This window comes from Hyperolius riggenbachi, chromosome 3 (genome assembly GCF_040937935.1).
Source record: "Hyperolius riggenbachi isolate aHypRig1 chromosome 3, aHypRig1.pri, whole genome shotgun sequence".
NCBI lineage: Eukaryota > Metazoa > Chordata > Amphibia > Anura > Hyperoliidae > Hyperolius > Hyperolius riggenbachi.
In genome coordinates, this window is record NC_090648.1 from 473,714,748 (window position 1) to 473,738,467 (window position 23,720).

The 23,720-nt window shown below is 45.6% G+C and overlaps 1 protein-coding gene across 2 annotated transcripts in view; it reads left to right on the forward strand.

Moving 5' to 3' along the window:
• SYNPO (synaptopodin) overlaps window positions 1-23,720 on the forward strand; it is a 155,687-nt gene that overhangs the window by 73,703 nt on the left and 58,264 nt on the right. For both annotated transcript variants that reach the window (XM_068278081.1, XM_068278080.1), the window contains exon 2: window positions 1,946-2,810. In XM_068278081.1, the coding sequence (XP_068134182.1) occupies window positions 2,411-2,810 (400 nt within the window). In that variant the 5' untranslated portion in view covers window positions 1,946-2,410. The remainder of the gene's footprint in view (window positions 1-1,945; window positions 2,811-23,720) is intronic.

Sequence of the window (23,720 nt, forward strand, 5' to 3'; positions counted from 1 at the left end):
ATGACAGTGATAAAAATAACATGATGAATAAAACGTATAATGATTTCCAAGGCACAAAAGGGGAGAGAGATATTTTTTCCCCTGGTTTTTGACCTCTAAACCTAGGTGAGCCTTATGGTCAGGAGCGTCTTATAGTCCGAAAAATACGGGTATTTAGGCTAGAGAAGGAAAGAGTTAGCAGGTTTGGTCATATAAAAAACACCTATACTCACCTACAATCATCCTGCTTACAGAGCATCATGTCAGTTTGAGCAGCAGGTAGTAGCTCAGATGCAGCCTTACTGCTTACTATGGAAAATAGGTACACGTTAAATTATAAGTGTCAGGCATTTATGTTTAAGAGAGCTAGTGCATTTATTCAAAAGCTTTTTGTAAACTCTGCTGTTGGGCAAAGCTGTCAGTAACGCGTACGTACGAAAAGGGCGTCGGGAAAAAAGGGCGCGTGGTATAAACGATAAATGGAAAATATCGTTTATAGAAATATTGTGTAGAATTTCGTTTATAAATAGTGTTTTAAGAATTTATAAATCACTAAATAATGTGTATGAGATCGGCAATTCTTAAAACGTTAATCTTCCCTATTTGTAAAGTGAAACTTATATTTACGTTTATTAAAAACCCTCCCTGTACCTATCCCTAACCCCTAGACCCCCTGTTGGTGCCTAAACCTAAGACCCCCCTGTTGGTGCCTAAACCTAAGACCCCCCAGTTGGTGCCTAAACCTAAGACCCCCCAGTTGGTGCCTAAACCTAAGACCCCCCAGTTGGTGCCTAAACCTAAGACCCCCCTGTTGGTGCCTAAACCTAAGACCCCCCAGTTGGTGCCTAAACCTAAGACCCCCCAGTTGGTGCCTAAACCTAAGACCCCCCAGTTGGTGCCTAAACCTAAGACCCCCCTGTTGGTGCCTAAACCTAAAACCCCCTATGGATAATAATGTTTTACAGACATTAATAAATAAAAAATGTAAAGAAAAAAATGTAAATTATTTTTTTGGGTGGATAATAATGTTTTAGAAATGTTTTAGAAATAGTGATTTAGTATCTTCATAAACGTTATTCGTCACGGGCTCATTTTGTAAACTTAAATCATCACAAACATAGTTATAAATCCTTAAAAATCTCCGGGCGCCGTTATAAATCCTTAAAAATCTCCGGCGCCTTTTTTTCCCTGTTCAGCGCCCATTAAACGATATTTATAATGGAAGTGAATGGGGCGCCCTTTTTGTCCACTTGTCTCATGCGCCCAAATCTACTGCTTCCGTCAGTAACCTCCATTCCAAAAAAAAGATAAAATGTGAAAATTGGCCTCTAGAGGGTGTAGTGAGTAAAGAGAGACTTTTCTCTATTTTACTGAAAGCTGAGGGAATATTTTTGAAGACTATTTTCATAGGTTTGTTGAAATACTTCTGAAGAGACCATTTCTTCCTTTAGAAACACTGTAAAATGTATGAAATAGGCACTGTAGTGACATATAGTAGAATGCAGCAAATTAAAGGATACCCACTTTTATGGTCATTTTCCTGATTTCAGCATCAGAAATAGCTCCAATATCTGTGTATTAGTATGTAACCCTGCCTTCCTAGTGATGTTTAGCCTAGGCTGTTTAGCTGTGTGGAATTCTCCTTCTGGAGAATTCTGGAATACCAGTTATATTTTCTACTGGCTTCAGAACTCTCAGTAAACAAACATTCCCCAGAGATGCACCTGACAGGACCACATGTGATAAATTTCAGAATGTAAATCATGGTGAGGAAAGCTTTCACAATGGGCAAGCACTGAGTAAATAATTTATAAATTAATTTAGAAAAAAAATGAGTTAATGAAAAATTAGCTTGTTAGGAGAATTCTTTGTCCTTCGCTGAATGTAATACAGCGATAACAACTTCTTGAGCAAACTTTGGCAAGCCGGCTGATTAGCTTATTATTTTCTATTTGTATCGTTACAGGAGACAGGAAAGAGAAGCTGTTAAAACTCAAGAGGAAGCTCTAGGAGGGCCAGGAGCGCTAAATCCACAGGAACCGTCGGACATCAGTGACAAGTCCTGAATGTACTGTACACAGTGATATTTTCTGCTCCTTGTTTTGCTTGGAGAGCTGCCTACTGAATGTCACTCCATCTGCTTTCCCTGCAGAAAAAAAAATTACATTTTGGAAACGTTAAGTTACCATTAGTGATAATATAAAAGTGCAAAACTTATCCTGTTTCTATGGAAAATATGAGGTAACCTATGAGGTAATAAAACACATTGGTGTCCCTGGGATGTTCTGATCGTCCAATCACTATTTCAGCACACAACAGTTGAAGGTTTCTGCTCTGTTGCCGTATATAACCTTCCAGAGAATGCGGTGCTATTAGTTAAATGGTTATCATTTGTGGTTTTCAGTGAGAGCCTCTTTATTCAGAAGAAGCCATGATGCTGCAGTCCACCACGGCTCCACAGAGCACATTGGGACATGGACCTTCCTTTGGGTTTATGGATCAGAACACAGTGGCTGAAGATGGGTCCTGGAACGCCACCTCAGATAACTCTGAGAAGGAAGAGAATACCATCAAGGAGAAGCTGAAGGAGAATGGAAGTGATGGAATCTTGGAGGTAACAACAGCTCATTGGGCCATAGTTGAAGAAGAACCAGAGGAGTCCACAAATGGATTTGTAGAGCAAGGAAATAATGCAACTGAGGGTGGAATCAAAGTAGAGGAAACTTCTCTGAGGCTGGACCCTGTTCCTATTAAGACAGGAGAAAATAACCTTGAGTGGAAACTCGTGCCGAACACCACCGTACTGCCTGCTGCTCAGCGGAGGAAGATGTGTAAGTCCATCACTCTTTAACGGAGCTTTATAACAACCATACAAAAAGTAAAATGCATGGCACGCTTCCATGAGAAGTTTGGGGGAAATGGCTTATATGCCCCTTCCCCTTCACTGCATCAGAAGGAGGTTCCCACCACCCCCTTCATGGTTGTCCATATTTGTTGAACACTAATAGACATGACACAGGAGGGGAAGTTGGGCTGCTGATATCATTCCAATTCTCTCTAGGAGAACATTAAAAACCCTGCCCCTCCAGTTTAAGTGATGGTAGCTAACTTGGTATCAATATAGATGGTCATAAGGGCAGATTCTGCTGGGACACCCAGGGGAGGGGAGGGAGGATGGGACATGGTCACCTGCCCCTGAACTTCTTATGGAAGCATTTGATTATGTATGTTCATAAGCTCTACATTTTCTTCCAGATTTAAAGTAGGATTCCAACTAGCCAAAACATATCCTTTGTTAGTTTGGAAAGACTTACGCATTAGAATATCTTTTCTCCTATCATAGTTATATTTGTTAGTGCTAGAAAACTTTGATCTCACTTTCCTGAGCCTGTGTTATTTGGTACTGGTCTGGTGTAGGAACTGAGGTGAACTCAAGAATGTTACAGACAGTGGTAACAGTCCTGAATACATTTCTCAGTGGGAACAGCTGTGGTGGAATTTCTCCTACTGTTGTTGAAAGTTCCTCTAACTTCCTGTTGTGTTTCTAGGAGGGGAATGAAGAGAATATAGTTCCATTTGCACATAAACATCAGTAGACACCTAGCAGAGGTCACTCTTCTCACACAAAAGGAAATATTATAACTGGAGTCCTACAAGTTTAGAGGAAACAAGCAGATCTGTAGCAAATAAAAATCAAGTCAGATACTTACCCATGGTGTCCTCTGTTGATGTTCTGGTTTCCAGCGTTACTTTAAAGTGAATGGGAATGGGAAATTTAAAAAAAAATGAGACAGATATAGAGCCTTCCCGCTCCTCTCCTGGTCCCCTTGTTCCAGTGCTGGCTCGCCCGGTAGCAGTATTTGACTAAATTAGGCAAAGGAGGTCGAAGGAGGCATCAGAAGTCTTCAGGGAGGCCGAGTGCTCCTGAAGAAAGGCAGCCCTGTACTGCGCCTGCGCAAGCACGCTCTCTTGCATGCTCATGCCTGTGCAGTATGGAGCCGCACGCCTTCGGGAGGACATGGCTCCCGAAGACTTCCAAATACCCTTTCGGTGGGCGATTGAAAGTGGGGGAGCCAGCACAGGATAGAGAGCACCGAAAGAGGAAACGGAAGGCTCTATACGACCCAGAGCCTTCCCTCTCCTTAGGTAAGTATTTGCTTCATTTTTTTAAAAAATGCGGTTCCCATTCACTTTAAGGCCGATTTTACACTTGTGTGCATTTGCGGGGCCCTGCCCCACCCCTGTTGCACCGCATCGCACAAAACCACAAACACATGATCTTGCGGCAGAGTGCGATGTCAGGGCGTCCTATGTTCCTGTCTGTTCTGTTGTTCCGCGCATGTACAATACAACGCTGCCGCCAACCTTTTTTAAAAAAAGGTATGCGTTGCCCATTGACCAACGGTGACGCGCTGCTGGCTTATCGCGGATCGGGCACTTCCGGGCGACGCAGTGAGTGTGCTAGGCCCCATAGCATTGCCGTTGCATTACCCTGCAGTAAAACAGGGTAACGCAACGCACCCTTGCAATGTAAGTGAGTGTAAAAGGGGATTCAAGGTTTTAATACTTGATCTATATAAATCTTACAGTTCAGATTTTAGGTGGAGGAGAAGAACATACTGTAAATGAGCAGGTACTTTACTACAAAACATAGGACCCTCCCTAGCAAAACTTTTATGGGCTCACCCCCTCCCCACACGGTCTTTCTCCATGGTGACCCTCAGCCCAGGGGACCATCTATCGGAGATCTAGTAACAGATGTGGCCACCATGATCCCCTTCCATTAAAAGTGTGGCCTGGCCACCCTTCCATAATAAGTGTGGTCAAAGCCCCCTGCAATGGAGGAGGCAGTGTTTTTTGGAGTGATGGGGGATGATTAGCGTGGGTCCCCACCACCCTGGGCCCTATTGCATCTGCATGGCTTGTCCCCCATTAGCCACACCTTTGCCCAGCAGCTATTAAAAGAGTCCACAATCCTCCCACTGATATTGCCCATTTGGCATCTTCTAGGTGTTAAAGTGAATCTGAAGTGAGAGAAATATGGAGGCTGCCATATATATTTCCTTTTAAACAATACCAGTTGCCTGCCTGTCCTGCTGATCCTCTGCCTCTAATACTTTTAGCCATAGACCCAGGACAAGCATGCTGATCACATGTTTCTGACTGAAGTCTGACTGGATTAGCTGCATGCTTGTTTAATATGTGCGAGTCAGACACTACTGCAGCAAACCAGATCAGCAGGGCTGCCAGGCAACTGGTAATGTTTAAAATGAAATAAATATGTCAGCCTCAATATCCCTCTTACTTCAGGTTCCCTTTATTGACTCCCTACTGTAAGTATTGCTGTACACAATGCCATAAGGACGAGCAGCAAAAACACAGTGACAGAGGTGGTGGCCACTGAACTTACACTTTAGGAAAATGTGTTTATTTTAATGTCACCAGCTGTTACTTTGTGGGCTTTGAATGTGTGTTACGCAGCTGGGACACTCTGTAATGATTTCTGTAATGTTACAGTTAATCGGAAGCTCATCAGACAAAGCAGCATGATTTCCCTGCAGTTTGGTAAACATCCTTTCGCAGAAGACAGTATAATTGCCGTCAGTGTGTTGTCACGGTGTCTGCATCACCGCAACCTCATCACCTTGCTATTTTACTAATTGCCCTAATGGGAATAGAGATAGCCAATTATCACACACACATTGAGAAAACAAAATTAAGCAGAGATTGTATGATAGAATTCTGCAGAAAGTGTACTTCATTTCATGGTGGAGTTCATAAACTCTGCCTTGAGCTTCTACAGCGATATGCCTAGTACACTCCATACAATTTTCTGTTAAGGTGGCCATACACTGGTCGATTTGCCATCAGATCAACCAACAGATAGATCCCTCTCTGATCGAATCTGATCAGAGAGGGATCGTATGGCTGCCTTTACTGCAAACAGATTACGAATCGATTTCAGCATGAAACCGATTCACCATCTGCTGAGCTGCCGCTGCCGCCGCCTGCCTCCCCCCCCCCCACCGCCCCGCCCCCCCCCCTTCATACATTACCTGATCCGGCCGGTGCGAGTCCCCTAGGTCTCCCCTGTCTTCTTCTCCGAGCTGGGTTCCGGGTTTCCGGCTGGCTCTTCTCTTCTTCCTGCCGGGGGGAAGTTTAAACAGTAGAGGGCGCTCTACTGTTTAACTTCCTGTCTGGAGAGGAAGTAAGTGAGGCCAGCCGGCCTGGAACCCAGCGGAGAAGAAGACAGCGGTGACAGTGGGGACACTCGCCGGCGGAACAGGTAATGTATTGACGCTAGCGTTGGTCATCGGACATTCGATCGCCGCCATCGACGCACTCCCGACCCGCCGGCGATCGAGCAAAATCTTCCGCACGGACGGATTGACAGGCACGATTGATTTCGGATGGAAATCGATCGTTCTGTCAGTGTTTGCGCTACAATTTCAACAGCAGATTCGATCACAGTGATCGAATCTGCTGTATATCGGCGAGAAAATCGTTAGGTGTATGGGCCCCTTTAGATTTTTCTGTTAGGTTTTCTGTAAGATTTTCTGTAATTAGATTATTTTCTGTAAAGTACTGGTAGAGACTGGTCATTATCTCTCGTGCATTGTCTTCTGGTTATCTCCTGCTGAATAGAACAATGCTTAATTGCTAGGCAGATAGATGGTAATCGATCCTCGCGCACGCGCAGACGAGCGGGGAAGCGGCGGAGTTGATCTGGTGGCTAATCGGCACCGCCGGATCGACCCGTGAATTCCCAGCATTAGAGGGCATCGTCACTCTGCAAGATGCGGGCATCAGGCGGGACGGGGTACATCACAGGGTAAAACAGGTCTGATGTAAGGGTGCCAAATTCTTCCACTGTGTCATAGAGCACCTTAGCTTAAGAGGCCCTATAGTAACATATAGTAGGATGCAGTAAATGTATTCAGGATACCCACTTTTACGGTAATTGCCCTGGTTTCAGCATCAGAAGCATAGCTATATATTGCTGTGTATTATTATGTAGCTCCGCCCTCCCAGTGATATTTAGCCTAGGTGTAGCTATGAGACATTTTTCTTCCAGAGCATTTTGGAAGACCAGGTGTTATTTTCAATGGCTTTGGAACTCTCGGTAAACAAACATTCTGCAGAGATGCACTAAAGGACCATCCAGAGTAACTAAGTGTCTAATTGGCTGCACCTTTGCGATTCAGATGTTCTTTATGCACTTTGAGTGAGAAAAGCCCAGCACTGGATGCCGCCAGCTGTTTTGCGGCAACCCGCTTCCTCAGAAGCCAAACCAAAGCCTCTGAAGAAGAGGGTTACCGCAAAATGGCTGTCAGGCTTATTCATTCCTACTGCTATGGGAAGCTGGAAACTTAAGCACCTGCTAGAAGAGGAAGTTTGGGTGCTGCCATAGGGGCCCATTGCAATCATCAGCAGGGAGGGAAATATTGGAAGCTTGGACCGCAGACGGGAACAGTTAAGTTTAGCCATGGGGGAGGAAGGGATAAAGTTAGGTGGGGGTTCGGTTGCGGGGGCGGGGAGGGTTAAAGTTAACCATGGAGGATGAAGAGGGGGGATTGTGGTGGTGGGGGTTAAGGTTAGAAGTTGGGGGGGTTTGCATAGGTGGGGATGGTTAAGGTTAGGCATGGGGGAGGAAGGTTAAAGGTTACGCATGGACTGGAAGGTTTGCATCTGTGGGGGTGGTTAAGGTTAGCCATGGGAGAGAGAGAAAGTGTAAAGGTTAGGCGTGGAGGGGGGGGGGTTGCAGAGACGGTTTAGGTTAGCCATGGGAGAGGAAGGGTTAAGGTTAGACATGGGGAGGAAAGGTTAAGGTTAGGCGTGGGGGGGGGGGGGGTTTGCGTTGGTGGGTTTGGCTAAGGTTAGACATGGGGCGAAAGGGTTAATGTTAGGTGTGGGGGGAGGGTTTGCGTTGGTGGGTTTGGCTAAGGTTAGACATGGGGGAGGAAGGGATAAGGTTAGATGTGGGGGGGAGAGTTTCAGTCGGTGGGTTTGGCTAAGGTTAGACATGGGGAGGAAGGGTTAAGGTTAGGCATGGGGGTGAGGATTTGCGTCGGTGGGTTTGGCTGAGGTTAGACATGGGGAGGAATGGTTAAGGTTAGGCGTAGGGGGGAGGGTTTGCGTCGGTGGGTTTGGCTAAGATTAGACATGGGGGAGGAAGGGTTAAGGTTAGGTGTGGGGGGAGGGTTTGCATCGGTGGTTTTGGCTAAGGTTAGACATGGGGGGGAAGGGTTAAGGTTAGGCATGGGGGTGAGGGTTTGCGTCGGTGGGTTTGGCTAAGGTTAGACATGGGGAGGAAGGGTTAAGGTTAGGCGTGGGGGGGGGGGGGTTTGCGTTGGTGGGTTTGGCTAAGGTTAGACATGGGGGAGGAAGGGTTAAGGTTAGGCGGGGGGGGGGGGGTTGTGTTGGTGGGTTTGGCTAAGGTTAGTCATGGGGAGGAAGGGTTAAGGTTAGGCGTGGGGAGGAGGGTTTGTGTCGGTGGGTTTGGCTAAGGTAGTTCAGCATGAGAATAGGTTTAGCTATAGTAGAACATTGGTATTTAATACTGATATTTTACTATCACTTTTACAATTTAACAGTAAATTATCGGTAAATGTACCAATATTCTTCTATCGGGATTACCAAGCACGCTCTTTTGACGTACGCACTACGCACTGCTATGCGCTTTGACTGCACCCAGCCGAAGATCAAAGGTGTTTTTATCGGAAGGTGTATTGCCCCGATCGGCTCCATTGTCAGATGTGTTCTCTGCTGGATAATCCTGATGGTGTTATTATTCTGCCTCTCAGGAATAAACACAGTGTGGCAATCCCCCTACCATTTACACAGCAAACAGAAGGAGATTCCGGCCGTATGACGGTAAACAGCCGGCATAGTTGTCTTTGTTAGAAGCCGTCTCTGACGTCACGCTCGCATAGTGAGCATGCATGGGGCATATGTTCTTCTGGCCGTGTTTGTGGAACATGAGCGGCATAAATCTATACGTATTTGCAGTGTGACTGCGGCTTCTTGAGAAAGTGCCTTATTTTATGATGTGTACACTAGTTATAGAGGATAAAGGGCATGGTGGGTGGAGGACACAGTACGGCCCACTCAGTAGACAAAGCAGCTACACATATGTTTCCTAAGCAGACCAAAAGTTGTAAAAACAAAAGTAACATTTATACATTTAAAGTAAACCTGAAGCTTAAAAAAAATTAAACATTTCATACTTACTTCAGTAGGGGGAAGCCTGTGGATGCTGCAGAGCAGAGCCGCATCATCCACAAGGCAAACCTAGGCAGTTGCCTAGGACCTGGAGACAGTGTAGGGGCCCAGTGGACGCTAGCCCCCACCAAATCTTACTAAAGAAAGCCAGGTGCCCATCAGCGATGGGAAAAAAACTACTATCTTCCCTAGGACCCAATTCATCATAATCCTTTTCTGCTGCAGAGGCATCTCCAATGTCCACGACCCCTCAGCTGCCGGCCGCAACCCTCTTCTGTCCATGTACAAACAAGGACGCCAGTGCAGGCGCATAGACGGCCCCTCTGCGCAGCAGCATGGAGCAGCTCATGCACAATCGGCTCTGTGATACTATGCAGGGGTGGCCATGCGCAATCTTCGACTTTAATGTTGAGGATTGCTAATGGGGTCCCAGCAGAGGAACGGAGGGGCTTTAGAAGACCGGGAAAGCCTGTTGATCATCTGGAGGCTTCCCTCTACTCAGGTGAGGCACATTTCCACTAGGCGCCGATGCCGCCGCTGCATCACTATGGTCGTGCCATGCGCAGCCACAGGGAATCGGATGCCTGCTTCGGAAACTGCAGCATGCATCATCGATAATTATAACCGAATCGGATGAGAATCTGTGCCGCCAAGAGCATGCCAGATTGACGATGCAACCAATTTCGGGCCAAAATTGGTCGCATGTGTCGATCAAAGATGCTGTAAAATCTCGGGCCGACATGCTCAATTGGGTGTGTGGCGATTACGGCGTGGGATAATAACAAACGATGAATGCGACTGAAACCCCCCAGCCCCTTATGTTTTATATCCCCCCCAGTGGCCCATGCAGTTATATTTTACCTGTTACGCCGCCCCTAGTGTTAACTGCTGTGTCCGCATTCTGACTACTGACATATAGCACGTGGTGCGAGTGTGTGACATCACACAGGTGCCCCGTGTGCTACAGTGCCGGCAACCGTGTGGGGGAGGGGGGGCAAATCCGGATGTGAGAGGACACCAACAGCCCGGTCTGCAGCCGGTAAAGTATAACTGCACGAGGCACCAGGGGACATAAAGCATTAGCTAGACAGCGGCCGCTGGCCGGGGGAGGCCAGGAGACGTGGCTGTTGTCAAAGGGCCGATTCCCGCAAGATTTCATGCTGAAATCAATTGGTAATCAACCTGCGTTTTATGGAGGCCAAACAATATCTCTCTCCAATTAGATTCTGCTGCCAAACTCGCTAGATGTATGGGTACCTTAAAAAGTTCTGGTAGCAGGGTGCGGGACAATGGCAGTCTATGGCAGTGATGTTGAAAGCTGTTCTCTGACTTGCAGAATCTCCTCCCCTAGACACCAGTAGCCCCGCCCCATCTTACTCCAAGCTTCTTTGGGCAGACCTGAGATGGAATGGATTGGAGGGTCACTATGGTATGTCACAGTGGCCAGATCTCAGTATCCAGGCATCCTAGGTAGGGGGTCCAAATTAGTGTTTTGACACATTTTGCGGGGGCATACAGATTACTGTACTCCTGTGTGCAAGAACAGTTATCCTTTAAGCCTGTTAAGCAGCCATACATCTCAGAAATGTAAATTGTGGTTTATTTGCGTGAAAATATCCCAAGCACCTGGCATACACATGTTTTCAGACATAATCGTTTAATGAGTGTATGGAAACTGAAGAAAGCGTATGATATATTTATGCCAAGCTGCGTCTGCCTGCCATACTGCTCCACACGATGCATGGAACAACATCCTCTGTATCTTAGCATGCAAATAACTCATAGACTCTTCAACCCAAAGAAGAACAACATCTACATAAATTATGTTGGCTTTTCAGAGCCATCTGCAAGCTAACTTTAACCTCAAACACGTTTTCTGCCATCAAACGACGTGAGCTGGATTCAAAGGGCATCGGAGAACTTCATAAATGAATTGTGATTTGAAATTATTTGACACTTAAAAACATTCTTGCAAGAGGCTGTGGAAAGACCAGGTTGGCAGTGGTATAGGGATCACCATAGCAGCCATAGCGACCGCTATGGGGCCCAGAGTCATCCCATGGAGGGGGGGCGGCATCAGTGGCCAGGGAAAAGGGGTCCGTGGCAAGCCTTATGGAGACCTGTGGCAAGCCCCCAGAAGGTGCAGAGTAGTGAGCAAAGCAGAGAAGAAAAGTAGCATACCTCTTCAGGTTCCATCAATGATCCACCTTCTCCTAGGTGTCCATGACTCCAGCGCTGTCTCTCATCACAAGACCTGCCAGTGGGTACCTATACTAGGTCATGCTACCTATACTAAGGGGCTACCTACAGTGGGGGGGGGGGGTTACTTTTGGCTACCTATACTGAGGGTCATATCTGGCTACCTATCCTATACTAGGGTCAAGTATACTGGGGGCTACCTAAAACTGGCTACCAACTACTAGAGGGATACCTAAATCAATATGGCCCTCTGGCTGCGTACGTATAGTTCCTCTGCCGGTGAGTTGGCAGCAGGGTGAGCCGAATGACAGCCCACCCTTCTGCCGCCCAAATTTCTGGCGGCATACATACCATTCCCCCTATGATTTGGAGGGAGAAGTAATTTGGGGTCCGGCAATTGCTGTAACCCTGAATTACTCTTGCACAGGGTGCACACTATAGCATTACTACTTACGTTGAGCGGCGGAACCACCTGCTTTGCTCTGGTTACACATACTGGGGGACTACTTACACTGTTGTTTTTGCATTTGCACACATCTGACACATAGGACTGCATATGGCAACCTACCACCACAACCCATACATATCTAGAACTATACTTAAAGGAACAATATCAAACCAAGTGTTCTAAAATGACAATGTACAAATAATGTCTTAGTAGCTGTGTAAACATTTTCCTACTTTTCATGTTAGATATCAGAGGCAAAAGCTTTACTCTATTGAGGATAGGATTTAGCTTTATCTGGAACAAATCAATTGCAGAAGTGGTGTCTACTTCAATGCACAGCCAGTGTTGCATATCAGACTACGGAGTATTTCTCTATGAAAGCAAAAAAAGTATGAACAGCTGTGTTGTCACAGACAATTACAAATGTTTATAACTAGTTACATTTCCTCTGCTCTCTTCAGACTCTTCAGTCAGAGACACAGGACACAGCAGCTGTGAGAGTTTTCTCTCTCTCAAACACACAGGGTTAACAGAGGACGTGTGAGGGGAATTCTCCCTCCCCTCATGACTCATTCTGCCATCAGTTTTGGCGTCAGTAAAATGTGAAAGTATTTTGATAACAATAAACAAAGAGGTTGCCAGTGAAATGTATACACCAGTACTTAGCAGCACTTCCCAAACAATTCCTATCTTAATTAAAAAAATATGTTAATTGATAGTATTCCTTTAATCCTACTAATATTATAAATGGGAAAGTTCAGATGTTTGGATGTTTGTTACTCGATCGCGCAAAAATAGCTGAATGGATTTGAATGAAATTTGGCACACACATAGTACATTACCTGGAATAAAGTTTAGGATACTTTTTATTCCCATAACCAAAAAGGGGGCGGAGACAAATACAAATGTCACTGGAAAATGTAAACTGCAGCCATTCTTACACTGTTAATGGCAGGGTTCTCTAACTTTGCACAGTTGGTCACTGGGTGACTGGGATTACTATTCAGAAAAGTGGGAAATATTTAATTGCTGCCATCCTTGCACTGTTAATGGCACAAGCCTCAAACCTGGTACAGTTGGTCTTTGGGTGACTGGGGTTCAAATTCAGAAAAGGGGGTGGAGCCACAAACAGCCAATCAGATTTTGTTTCATTTCAATGCAAATTATTCATGCCAAAGACCACAAATCACACAAACTTGGTCATTGAGTAATTGTGTGTTAGGGTTAGAGGAAATGGGCACAGCCAACACCAGCCAAGTACATTCATAGGAAATGCTGGGTCATCAGTGGGCGGAGACAAATACAAATTTCACTGTAAAAATCGAAACTGCAGCCATTCTTACACTGTTAATGGCAGGGTTTTCAAACTTTGCACAGTTGGTCACTGGGTGACTGGGATTAATATTCAGAAAAGTGGGTGGAGCCTACAAAAGCCAATCAAAATTCACCTATTGATTTTCAAAGGGAATATTTCATTGCTGCCATTCTTGCACTGTTAATGGCACAAGCCTCAGATTTGGTACAGTTGGTCATTGGGTGACTGAAGTTTAAATTCAGATAAAGGGTGGAGCCACAAACAGCCAATCAGAACACCAGCCAAATACATACTCAGGAAACATCAGGACATCAGTGGGTGGAGAAAAATACAAATTTCACTGGCAGAATGTAAATTGCAGCCATTCTTACATTGTCAATGCTAGAGTTCTCAGTCTTTGCACAGTTGGTCATTGGGTGACTGGGATTAATATTCATAAAAGTGCGTGGTGCCTACAAAAGACAATCAAAATTCACCTATTGATTTTCAAGGGGAAATATTTAATTGCTGCCATTCTTGCACTGTTAATGGCACAAGCCTCAAAGCTGGTACAGTTGGCCTTTTGGTGACTGGGGTTCAAATTCAGAAAAGATTTATTTCATTTTAATGCAAATCATTGATGCCAAAGACCACAAAGCTCACAAACTAGGTCATTGAGTAATTGGGTAATTGTGTGTTAGGATTAGAAAAAGTGGGCAGAGCCAAAACTAGCCAAATACATACATGGGCAACGCCGGGCGACCAGCTAGTACTAAAATAAATATGTGTGGTGTAAAAATAGGCTGTGGCCTATTATTGGGGTTTCAATACAATAGGTGGACATAACCAAATAACCATTAAAAATGGCATAAGCAGATGAACATTAAATCATCAGGCCATAAAACAGGATGAACACTTCTCCAGTCATCTTATCTGTGATAAAATACCAGGCTAGTTTTACTGGAGGCACCTGTACCTGGCTACCTATCCTGAGGAGAACCTATACCTAGCTACCTACACTGGGGCACCTATACCTGGCTAGTTATACTGGAGGCACCTGTACCTGGCTACCTATCCTGAGGAGAACCTAAACCTAGCTACCTACACTGGGGCACCTATACCTGGCTAGTTATACTGGAGGCACCTGTACCTGGCTACATATACTAAGGGGAACCTATACCTAGCTACCTACACTGGGGCACGTATACTTGGCTAGTTATACTGGAGGCACCTATGCCTGGCTACCTATACTGCAAGCACCTATACCTGGATCACTATACTGGGGGCACCTATACCTGGATCGCTATACTGGGGGCACCTATACCTGGCTAGCTATACTAGGGACACCTATACCTGGCTACCTATACTGGGGGCACCTATACCTGGCTATACTGGGGGCACCTATACTTGGCTACCTATACTAAGGACACCTATAGCTGGCTACCTATACTGGGGGCACCTATACCTGGCTATACTAGGGGCACCTAAACTTGGCTACCTATACTAGGGACACCTAAACCTGGCTACCTATACTGGAACAACCTATACCTGGCTAGCTATACTGGAGGCATCTATACTTTGCTACCATACAGGAGGGGGGGGGGTGAGAAAGTGGGGCACATCTGGCTACTTTACTGGTGTGGGAGGGAGCACATTATTTAATGTGGGTGGCAGGTCCAAATTCCGCATCGGTGCCTGAGGTCTGTAACTACGCCACCGATCTCTACAATTGACAGGAATCCGGCAGTGAGGCCATCCTTCCAATAATACAAACACTTTTTCCTAATGTAACTTTACCCCTCTGTGAACCAGCTGATGTCACGTTCTCCTATACAACATACGTATTGTGAGTAAATTGCTACAAGTCAAGCATGGCAGCTCTGCTGGAGACGTATGACAGAGAAGAGAGCTAGCTAGCTGGAGATCTGCAGCACAGCTGGAACAGTGATCTCCTATGGGCTCCTCCCCACCCCTCCAGTGTGTGACAAGCTCAGAGGGTGTTGAGTTTCCCTCAGAAGGACCCTGTAAAATAAATCTGTGCTTTCTTCTGTGGTGATTGCCTCACAAGGCCGAAGCCATTCAAATGACTAGACATCAGGGGGATTTTCTTGCTAATTATCTATGTAATTACTTTACAGTTGGAGTTAATGTTCTTCCAGACTTAACAGCAGGTTTGTAATGGCTTGGCAAGAGTTCCTAGCGATATTTTTACGGCTTTTGCCAGAGGGGTGTGTGAGGTCGCGGCGTGGCCCCCCAGCACTGAGGGAGACAGTTAAACACCAGCATAGACTTGCCTCTCAGGCAGTTCTTAGGCAATCCTACCCATCTCACCCCCCTGTCCTTGGCAGGCAGTTGTGAAGATTGATCTCTACACTTGAAATCCAGGCTTTAGACAGTAGCATTTTTTTTTCAAAGGTCACGGGCCCTCAGGCTCAGAGGTCAACTGGGATGAGGTGGGTTTGCAAGTGCCAACTACTGTCACTTATATCAGAGTAACCAAGCAGCTCAGGGTGACCCAAACTACTAGGAATGTGTAGGGAGATAAAAGGGACCAAAAAGCCCTCTTACTAAAAAAGCAAAGCTTGGTGTAATTTATGTTCATTTATAACTGAATTATTGCAAATTTCCTTCTGTTTTAAGAAGGCAATTACACCAAGTGTCACTTATATGGCACCTAATTTACTAAGGCACCTTGTTCGCCAGGAAAAGTACTAACATTTTTTGAGGATCATCTGCCTTTTTTCTCTTGTCAGCACAATCATTAAAAAGTACTGAAATTAGGTTAACATATTGTCTTTTTTTTATAGTGTTTAGAATCTCTAAAAATATTTAAAGAATACCTCTGGTTCTTGTGCTGGGACCGCCCAGACAAGGGAAAAAAAACAAAAACAATCTCTGTTGCTGCTGCAAACAGGCGTAGTAGCTGCTTCCCATTCTGGCTCTGGTGGAAATAGCCGAGCCAGATCAGATTCGCTCTACTGCACAGGGCCAAGGCGTCTGCGCCTGCAGAGTATAGTGGACCCACTTGGGCTGGCTATTTCCACTGGAGCCCAAGCGTGCATGCCGCTATGGTGCATGCCGACAGACGGCCAACAAGAAGATATTCGGGGGTCCTAGCGCTGGATCCCGTTTATGGGAGGATGGGAGAAGCTTGTTTAGAATCCAGAGGTTTCCCCCTCCAAAGTAAGTAAAGCATAGGGCCTGTAGTACATGGCTCACAGATTTCCTCCCCACTCTGGCTCGCTCCGCTCTTCTTCAGTGCTGCTCTCCACAGCCTCAAGATCACGGGTAACCCATGATCACGAGCTGTTTTTCCTGATCACAAGGTCGGATTCCGAGATTGGTGATCGCCTCTCGATCTTGGATACAGTTCAGAATGCACCCGTGATGGTGGTCCAAATCCGTCTCGTGATCACGGATTTAGCCGTGATCACGGGCCGTAATTCTTACCTGAAAACCAGCCGAATTTAGAGGTTAATAGCAAAGACCCCTTACATGGTAGAAACACCAAATTTGCCAGATGTGCTAAGAAGAACAGTGGGAACTAGGGGAAAATTTTTTCAAAAAGACCTTATAGTTTTTGAGAAAATTGATTTTAAAGTTTCAAAGGAAACAAGTATACATTTAAATGCGGTAAATGACATTTAATGTAGCAAACTTAACGGTAGTGTAATTTTACATATATATATATATATATATATATATATATATATATATATATATATATATATATATATATTTACAAACAACGTGGGAAATCCATTGCTCTTTCTTGTGATATATGTAAAATTACACTACTGTTCGGTTTGCTACATTAACTGGCATTTACCGCATTTAAAAATATACTTTTTTCCTTTGAAAATGGAAAATCGATTTTCTAAAAAAAATATAAGGTCTTTTTGAAAAAAATGTTTTCATCTTATTCCCACCGTTCTTCTTAACATATCCGGCAACTTTGGTGTTTCTACCATGTAAGGGGGCTTTGCTATTAACCGCTAAAGTCGGCGGGTTTTTAATCACGAATACTTTTTTTTGTTTGAAATTTTAAAATCGATTTTCTCAAAAACGAAAAGGTATTTTTGAATTTTTTTTTTAAGTTGTAGCCACATCTCACCTTTATAATCCATGCAATTTTGGTGATTGTAGCATGTATGGGGGCTTTGCTTTTAACGTTAAAGTCTAATCCATGACCACGGCCGCGAAAACCAGAGTGCCTGGAAGAAACCGATGCAAACACGGGGAGAACACACAAACTCCTTGCAGATAGTGCCTTGGCTGGGATTTGAACTGGGGAACCAGCACTGCAAGGAGAGAGTGCTAATCACTATCACCACCAAGCTGCCACATATCTATACTGATCAGTTATCGATCTGTTCACATGATCTTCACTTCTCTGGCAAGTGATCAAGTGACTTTAACTAGCCAATTAAAAACTTACAGCTCAGCTATATGAAGAGACCAGTCCTGTGCGTCTCTGTTATTTCTCCTTTAGAGGTATCTGTGAAGGAGAAATTGATAATCTTACCAGATCATCACAAGGCTCCCTCATAACAAGTTAGGACCTATAGTATATCCAGGTTGTTGTCTTGTCTTTCTCCTGGCCTCTTCTAATGAGGACAGGCTGGTGTCCTGGAGCATTTCCAGGTCTGGTTATCACATGAGTGCGCTTACTGTTTGCCGTGTGTGCAATGAAGGGGGACACACAGCAGCTGTTGTCCTTCCAGAGGTCTCATCACATTATGTTAGTAATGAGTCTTCCTCTTCTTCAGCATATGCCCTGCGTACAGACTGTCTTCTCGCTTTCCTGTCACTCTCTCGTCATTCTCCTGCTGCTTGTATCTAATGTCTGGGCCTCTGTGTTTGGGTCAGTACTTTATTCACTAGCCAGTAACATGAGAAATACGGAGCGGCCGGTGACTGGCGTGAGCTTGTGCGGCTCAGATGGCCCTCCAGTCAGGTGTGCTGTATAAACATTCATTATTTAGAGACGTTCAGAACTGACAGGCAGCGTAGAGAGGTGTGACATCAAACAATGATGAATTCTAGAGGTACATGTGTCTCTGCCGGAAGCAGGAAATTTGGGTGCATGAGGCAAGTGGACAAAAAGGGCGCCGCCATTCACTCCCATAATAAAAATGGTTTGATAGGCGCCAAACAGGAAAAAAGGGCGCCGGAGATTTTTTATGTTTTCTAATGGCGCTTGTGATGATTTAAATGTACAAAATGCGCCTCTGGCAAATAACGTTTACAAAAATATTAACCCCCTTGGCGGTATGAAAAATACCGCCAGGGGGCAGCGCAACAGTTTTAAAAAAAAAATTTTTTTTTAAATCATGTAGCGAGCCCAGGGCTCGCTACATGATAGCCGCTGCTCAGCGGCATCCCCCCGCCCGCTTCGATCGCCTTCGGCGATCTCCGATCAGGAAATCCCTTTCAAAGAACGGTATTTCCTGGAGGGCTTCCCCCGTCGCCATGGCGACGGGGCGGGATGACGTCACCGACGTCGGGACGTCATTGGGAGACCCGATCCACCCCTTGGCGCTGCCTGGCACTGATTGGCCAGGCAGCGCAGGGGTCTGGGGGGGGGGGGGCGCGCGCCGCACCGGATAGCGGCGATCGGGCGCGCGGCGGCGGCGATCGGGGTGCTGGCGCAGCTAGCAAAGTGCTAGCTGCGTCCAGCAAAAAAAAAATTATCAAAATCGGCCCAGCAGGGCCTGAGCGGCAACCTCCGGCGGCTTACGCCGTGTCACACACGGGGTTACCGCTAAGGAGGTTAAACATATTTATCGTATTTCACTAAAACATTATTTAAAATTTTATCCCTTACTGTTTGTAAAACATTATTATTCACAAAAGGTTATTGATTATTATATTATTTGTAAATGAAATTCAACACAATATTTTTATAAAGGCTATTACCGCTTATCGTTTATACCCCTGCCCTTTTTTCCCGGCACCCTTTTTGCATGTACGCGTTTCTGCCATTGTATAGGTTGCCTGCTGTGGTAAAGGAAACCCAAAGTGGGAGTGTTATGGAGGCTGCCATATTGATTTCCTTTCAAACAATGCAAGTTTTCTGGAGGCTCGCCTGAACCTGTGTCTCTAATACTTTTAGCTATAGATACTGAACAAGCATGCAGATCAGGTGCTCTGACTCAGGTCTGACTGGATTAGCTGCATGCTTGTTTCAGGGTTTTAACCCCTGATTTCAGAAGATTAACAGGACACCTAGGCAACTGGTATTGTAAGGAAATAAATATGGCAGCCTTCATATAACTTTCACCTTGGGCTCACTTTAAGGATTCCATAGATATTAGAGGAGCTATTCTCCACTAGGATTCCATGGGGGTTTCCTACCATGTAAAGAGTGAAGCCACTGGTGGGGGTGTCAGCTCATCTTTGGGGATGGGGGGGGGGGGGGACGTTACATACTTACCTGCCTGGATCTTCTATGTCCTCCTCACTCACTGTCTACTGGTCCCAAGTTTAAGCCCACCTTGCATGATGGTCAGGTGACTGTTGTGTCACATGACACATGCCCACCATGCTGTGGTGATAAAAAGCTCTAACTGAGAGTCACTATAGCTGGCAGCATTATAAGCACGATAGTGCACTATTAGCGCTATGAGGGGCGTAGTATAATGAGGAGCGCGCTGTAATGGGGGACAGTATAAGATGCACAATAATAGAGGATGCTATGATAAGGAACACTTTTATTGGGGCACTATGATAGGGGACACTTAAATAGGGGACACTTTAATAAGGAGTGATGTAATGGGGAGGGGGACACTAATGAGTGCTATCATTGGGAATGGGGGATGCTATATTAAGCGATGCTATAATGGGGGAGGGGTTACACTATAGTAATGAGTGCTATAATGGGGGAGGGGTTACACTATAGTAATGAGTGCTATAATGGGGGAGGGGTTACACTGTAGTAATGAGTGCTATAATGGGGGAGGGGTTACACTGTAGTAATGAGTGCTATAATGGGGGAGGGACCACACTATACTATAGAGTACAATAGTAGGCAGGGGTTACACTATAGTAGTGAATGTTAGAATGGGCATAGTAGAAGTACTATAATAGGGGGCGTTATAATAGGGAGCAGTATCATGGAGAATAGAACTAGAAGCACTACAGTAGAGGTTGCTGTAATGAGGAGCATTATAATGGGTGGGCACTATAGTGAGGCACCTTCACTGCAAAAATTCATTCTGAAGCCACCCCTAATTAAAAACCCTATGAATATTACTGTTGTTGGTGCGGTCCCTTGCCCCTAGCATGTGACAGTCAGGCCTACGCCATACAGCAGTAAAGCACAAAGTATGTGTTTCAAATGCACAATGCCACCCATGACCCACCCACCCTAAGGGTGAAGGGGGACCCTACAAAAATGCATTGTAAGTCGAGCTGTGTGGCCCCAGGGCCGTAAACTGGACAAGCCTAAGGTACACCATAAATTCCTTGTACAGAGGTGTGTGTCATGTGCTGCAGCGCTATATATAATGAGCTCACTGAGTAATAATGATGTTCCCCGTCTGCAATGAGGGAGTTTCAAGGCTGCTCGTGAGACTCAAATATTCCCCGCAGATTCACCTTATCATGTAATCTCGGTCATCTGACATAAGCTGATTCTGGCAGCGCTATGCATGTGACATGCCAGTGTCTGCTGTTTGCATCAGCACCTCAGGGTTCTGCATCTGAGAGGGTGTTGTGTGCTCACAAGAGGAAGTACAGGTGTGCCAAGGTGTGTCGTTACCACAGAGTGCAACAGGGCTGACCATGAGAGGGACATTGAGGATGTGCAAAGCAGACAAGCGGGACCCCATATCATAGCTCCCAACTGTCCCTCTTTTGGAGGGACAGTCCCTCTGTCCCTCTTTCCTCTTCATTTGTCCTTCTTTGAGGACTTTGTGTCTTTGTCCCTCTTTCTATGTAAATATATATATTTCTCTACTAAAAATGTGTTTTTTTGTATTCCCATCCTTTAAATTGATATATTACTAATTTTAAAATGTTAATATGAAGGAAAATAAATCAGGATAGAAAGGACCAGTGTGGTTTGAATTAGAAAACAGCATATTTTTCTCATGAAATCTTTATGGTATGTGTCACTAGGGTTGTGACGGGGGCGTGATCAGGGGTGTGGCAGGGGCGTGGCTTAAGTGTCCCTCTTTCTCATCTCAAAACTTTGGGAGGTATGCCCAGCAGGAAGACCCTCTCACTGGGTCAGGCTAAGGGTAGGAATATATTAGCCAGAATCGCATATGCGTTTTGGAAAATGCATATGCAATTCTGCCTAGTGTGTTCCTAAAGCCCCATCTACATGATACAATTTTTTGTGCAATTCGATCGGATCAAATTCGATTGATCGATTAAATCTGACATGTCCAATCGGGATTCGATTTGATATGATAGTGTGGTCCGAATGTCATTGTAAAACAATGGCAAATCGATCACACTACCAATCGATTCCTGATCATACATGTCGGATTTAATCGATCAATCGAATTTGATCCGATCCAATCGCACAAAAAATTGTATCTTGTAGATTCGGGCTTAAAACTGTAAAACACTAGGCTGGGTGCATACTTGTCAGTGCGTGTAAGATCGCGTTTTCTGCCTTGTGCGTTTGTAATGCATTTTAAGTGCGTTTTCAGTGCGTTTGCCATTTGCGTTTTTTGCGTGTGCGTTTTAATGCGTTTGCGGTTCGCATATACAAAACAGATATGCGTTTTGCATGCGTTTTTCTATTGCGTTCTATGCAAATCACTAGGAAGACAACAGGAAGCGGAAATACATCAGAAAACATTGTCTTTCATTATGTGCGTTTTTGATGTGTTTTTTAAAAAATATGCGCAAAACAAGTGTTTTTAAAAACGCATATTACAAAACGCATACCCCTGTAGAGTTGGGCCGAACCTCCGATTTTAGGTTCGCGAACCGGGTTCGCGAACTTCCGCGGAAGGTTCGGTTCGCGTTAAAGTTCGCGAACCGCAATAGACTTCAATGGGGATGCGAACTTTGAAAAAGAAAAAAATAATTATGCTGGCCACAAAAGTGATGGAAAAGATGTTTCAAGGGGTCTAACACCTGGAGGGGGGCATGGCGGAGTGGGATACACGCCAAAAGTCCCCGGGAAAAATCTGGATTTGACGAAAAGCAGCGTTTTAAGGGCAGAAATCACATTGAATGCTAAATGACAGGCCTAAAGTGCTTTAAAACATCTTGCATATGTATACATCAATCAGGTAGTGTAATTAAGGTACTACTTCACACTGACACACCAAACTCCACTGAACAGAACAGGTATGCAGTGGCGGGTTCACTGAACAGGTATGCAGTGGCAGGATCACTGAACAGGTATGCAGTGGTGGTGGGTGGGTTCACAGAACAAGTATGCAGTGGCAGGATCACTGAACAGGTATGCAGTGGTGGGTGGGTTCACAGAACAGGTATGCAGTGGCAGCAGGATCACTGAACAGGTATGCAGTGGTGGGTGGGTTCACAGAACAGGTATGCAGTGGTGGGTTCACAGAACAGGTATGCAGTGGCAGGATCACTGAACAGGTATGCAGTGGTGGTGGGTGGGTTCACAGAACAAGTATGCAGTGGCAGGATCACTGAACAGGTATGCAGTGGTGGGTGGGTTCACAGAACAGGTATGCAGTGGCAGCAGGATCACTGAACAGGTATGCAGTGGTGGGTGGGTTCACAGAACAGGTATGCAGTGGCAGGATCACTGAACAGGTATGCAGTGGTGGTGGGTGGGTTCACAGAACAGGTATGCAGTGGCAGGATCACTGAACAGGTATGCAGTGGCAGGATCACAGTACAGGTATGCAGTGGGCTGAGGGCTCACTGAACAGAACAGGTATGCAGCCAGGAAGAAGTTAAGCCTAACTAATCTTTCCCTATATGAGAGACTGCAGCAGCTCGCCCTACTCTCACTAATGCAGGCACACGAGTGGCCGTAATGGCCGCCGCTGCCTGCCTTATATAAGGGGGGTGGGGCTCCAGGGGCTAGTGTAGCCTAATTGGCTACACTGGGCCTGCTGACTGTGATGTAGAGGGTCAAAGTTGACCCTCAGGTGCATTATGGGGCGAACCGAACTTCTTCCGCAAAACGTTCGCGTGCGGTACCCGCACGCGAACCACCTAAGTTCGCGCGAACCACGTTCGCCGGCGAACCGTTCGGCCCAACTCTGTACCCCTGCGGGTTTTTTTTATGCGGCCCATTGAGTAACATTATATGCATAAATGCTGCGTTTTACGCAACACTGGCGTTTCTGCCTAGGGAGTTCCCAGCCTAAAAGTGTACCCAGGCCGAAACTCAGGTACAAAATCAAATACTTACCTAAGGAGAGGGAAGCCTCTGGATCCTAATGAGGCCTCTCTTGGCGTCCTCCGGTACCCTGTCCCTGACTGTGGACCCTCCAAAGATTACCAACAAGGGATTGTTGGTAATCTGATTGAGGCCACGCCCCTCTTCAAGCGTCAGTGTACTGCGCCTGTGCATAGCAGCCAACAAACAGCAGGAGGGCCCTGGCGAGCAGTAGGGAAAGCTGAAGGGAG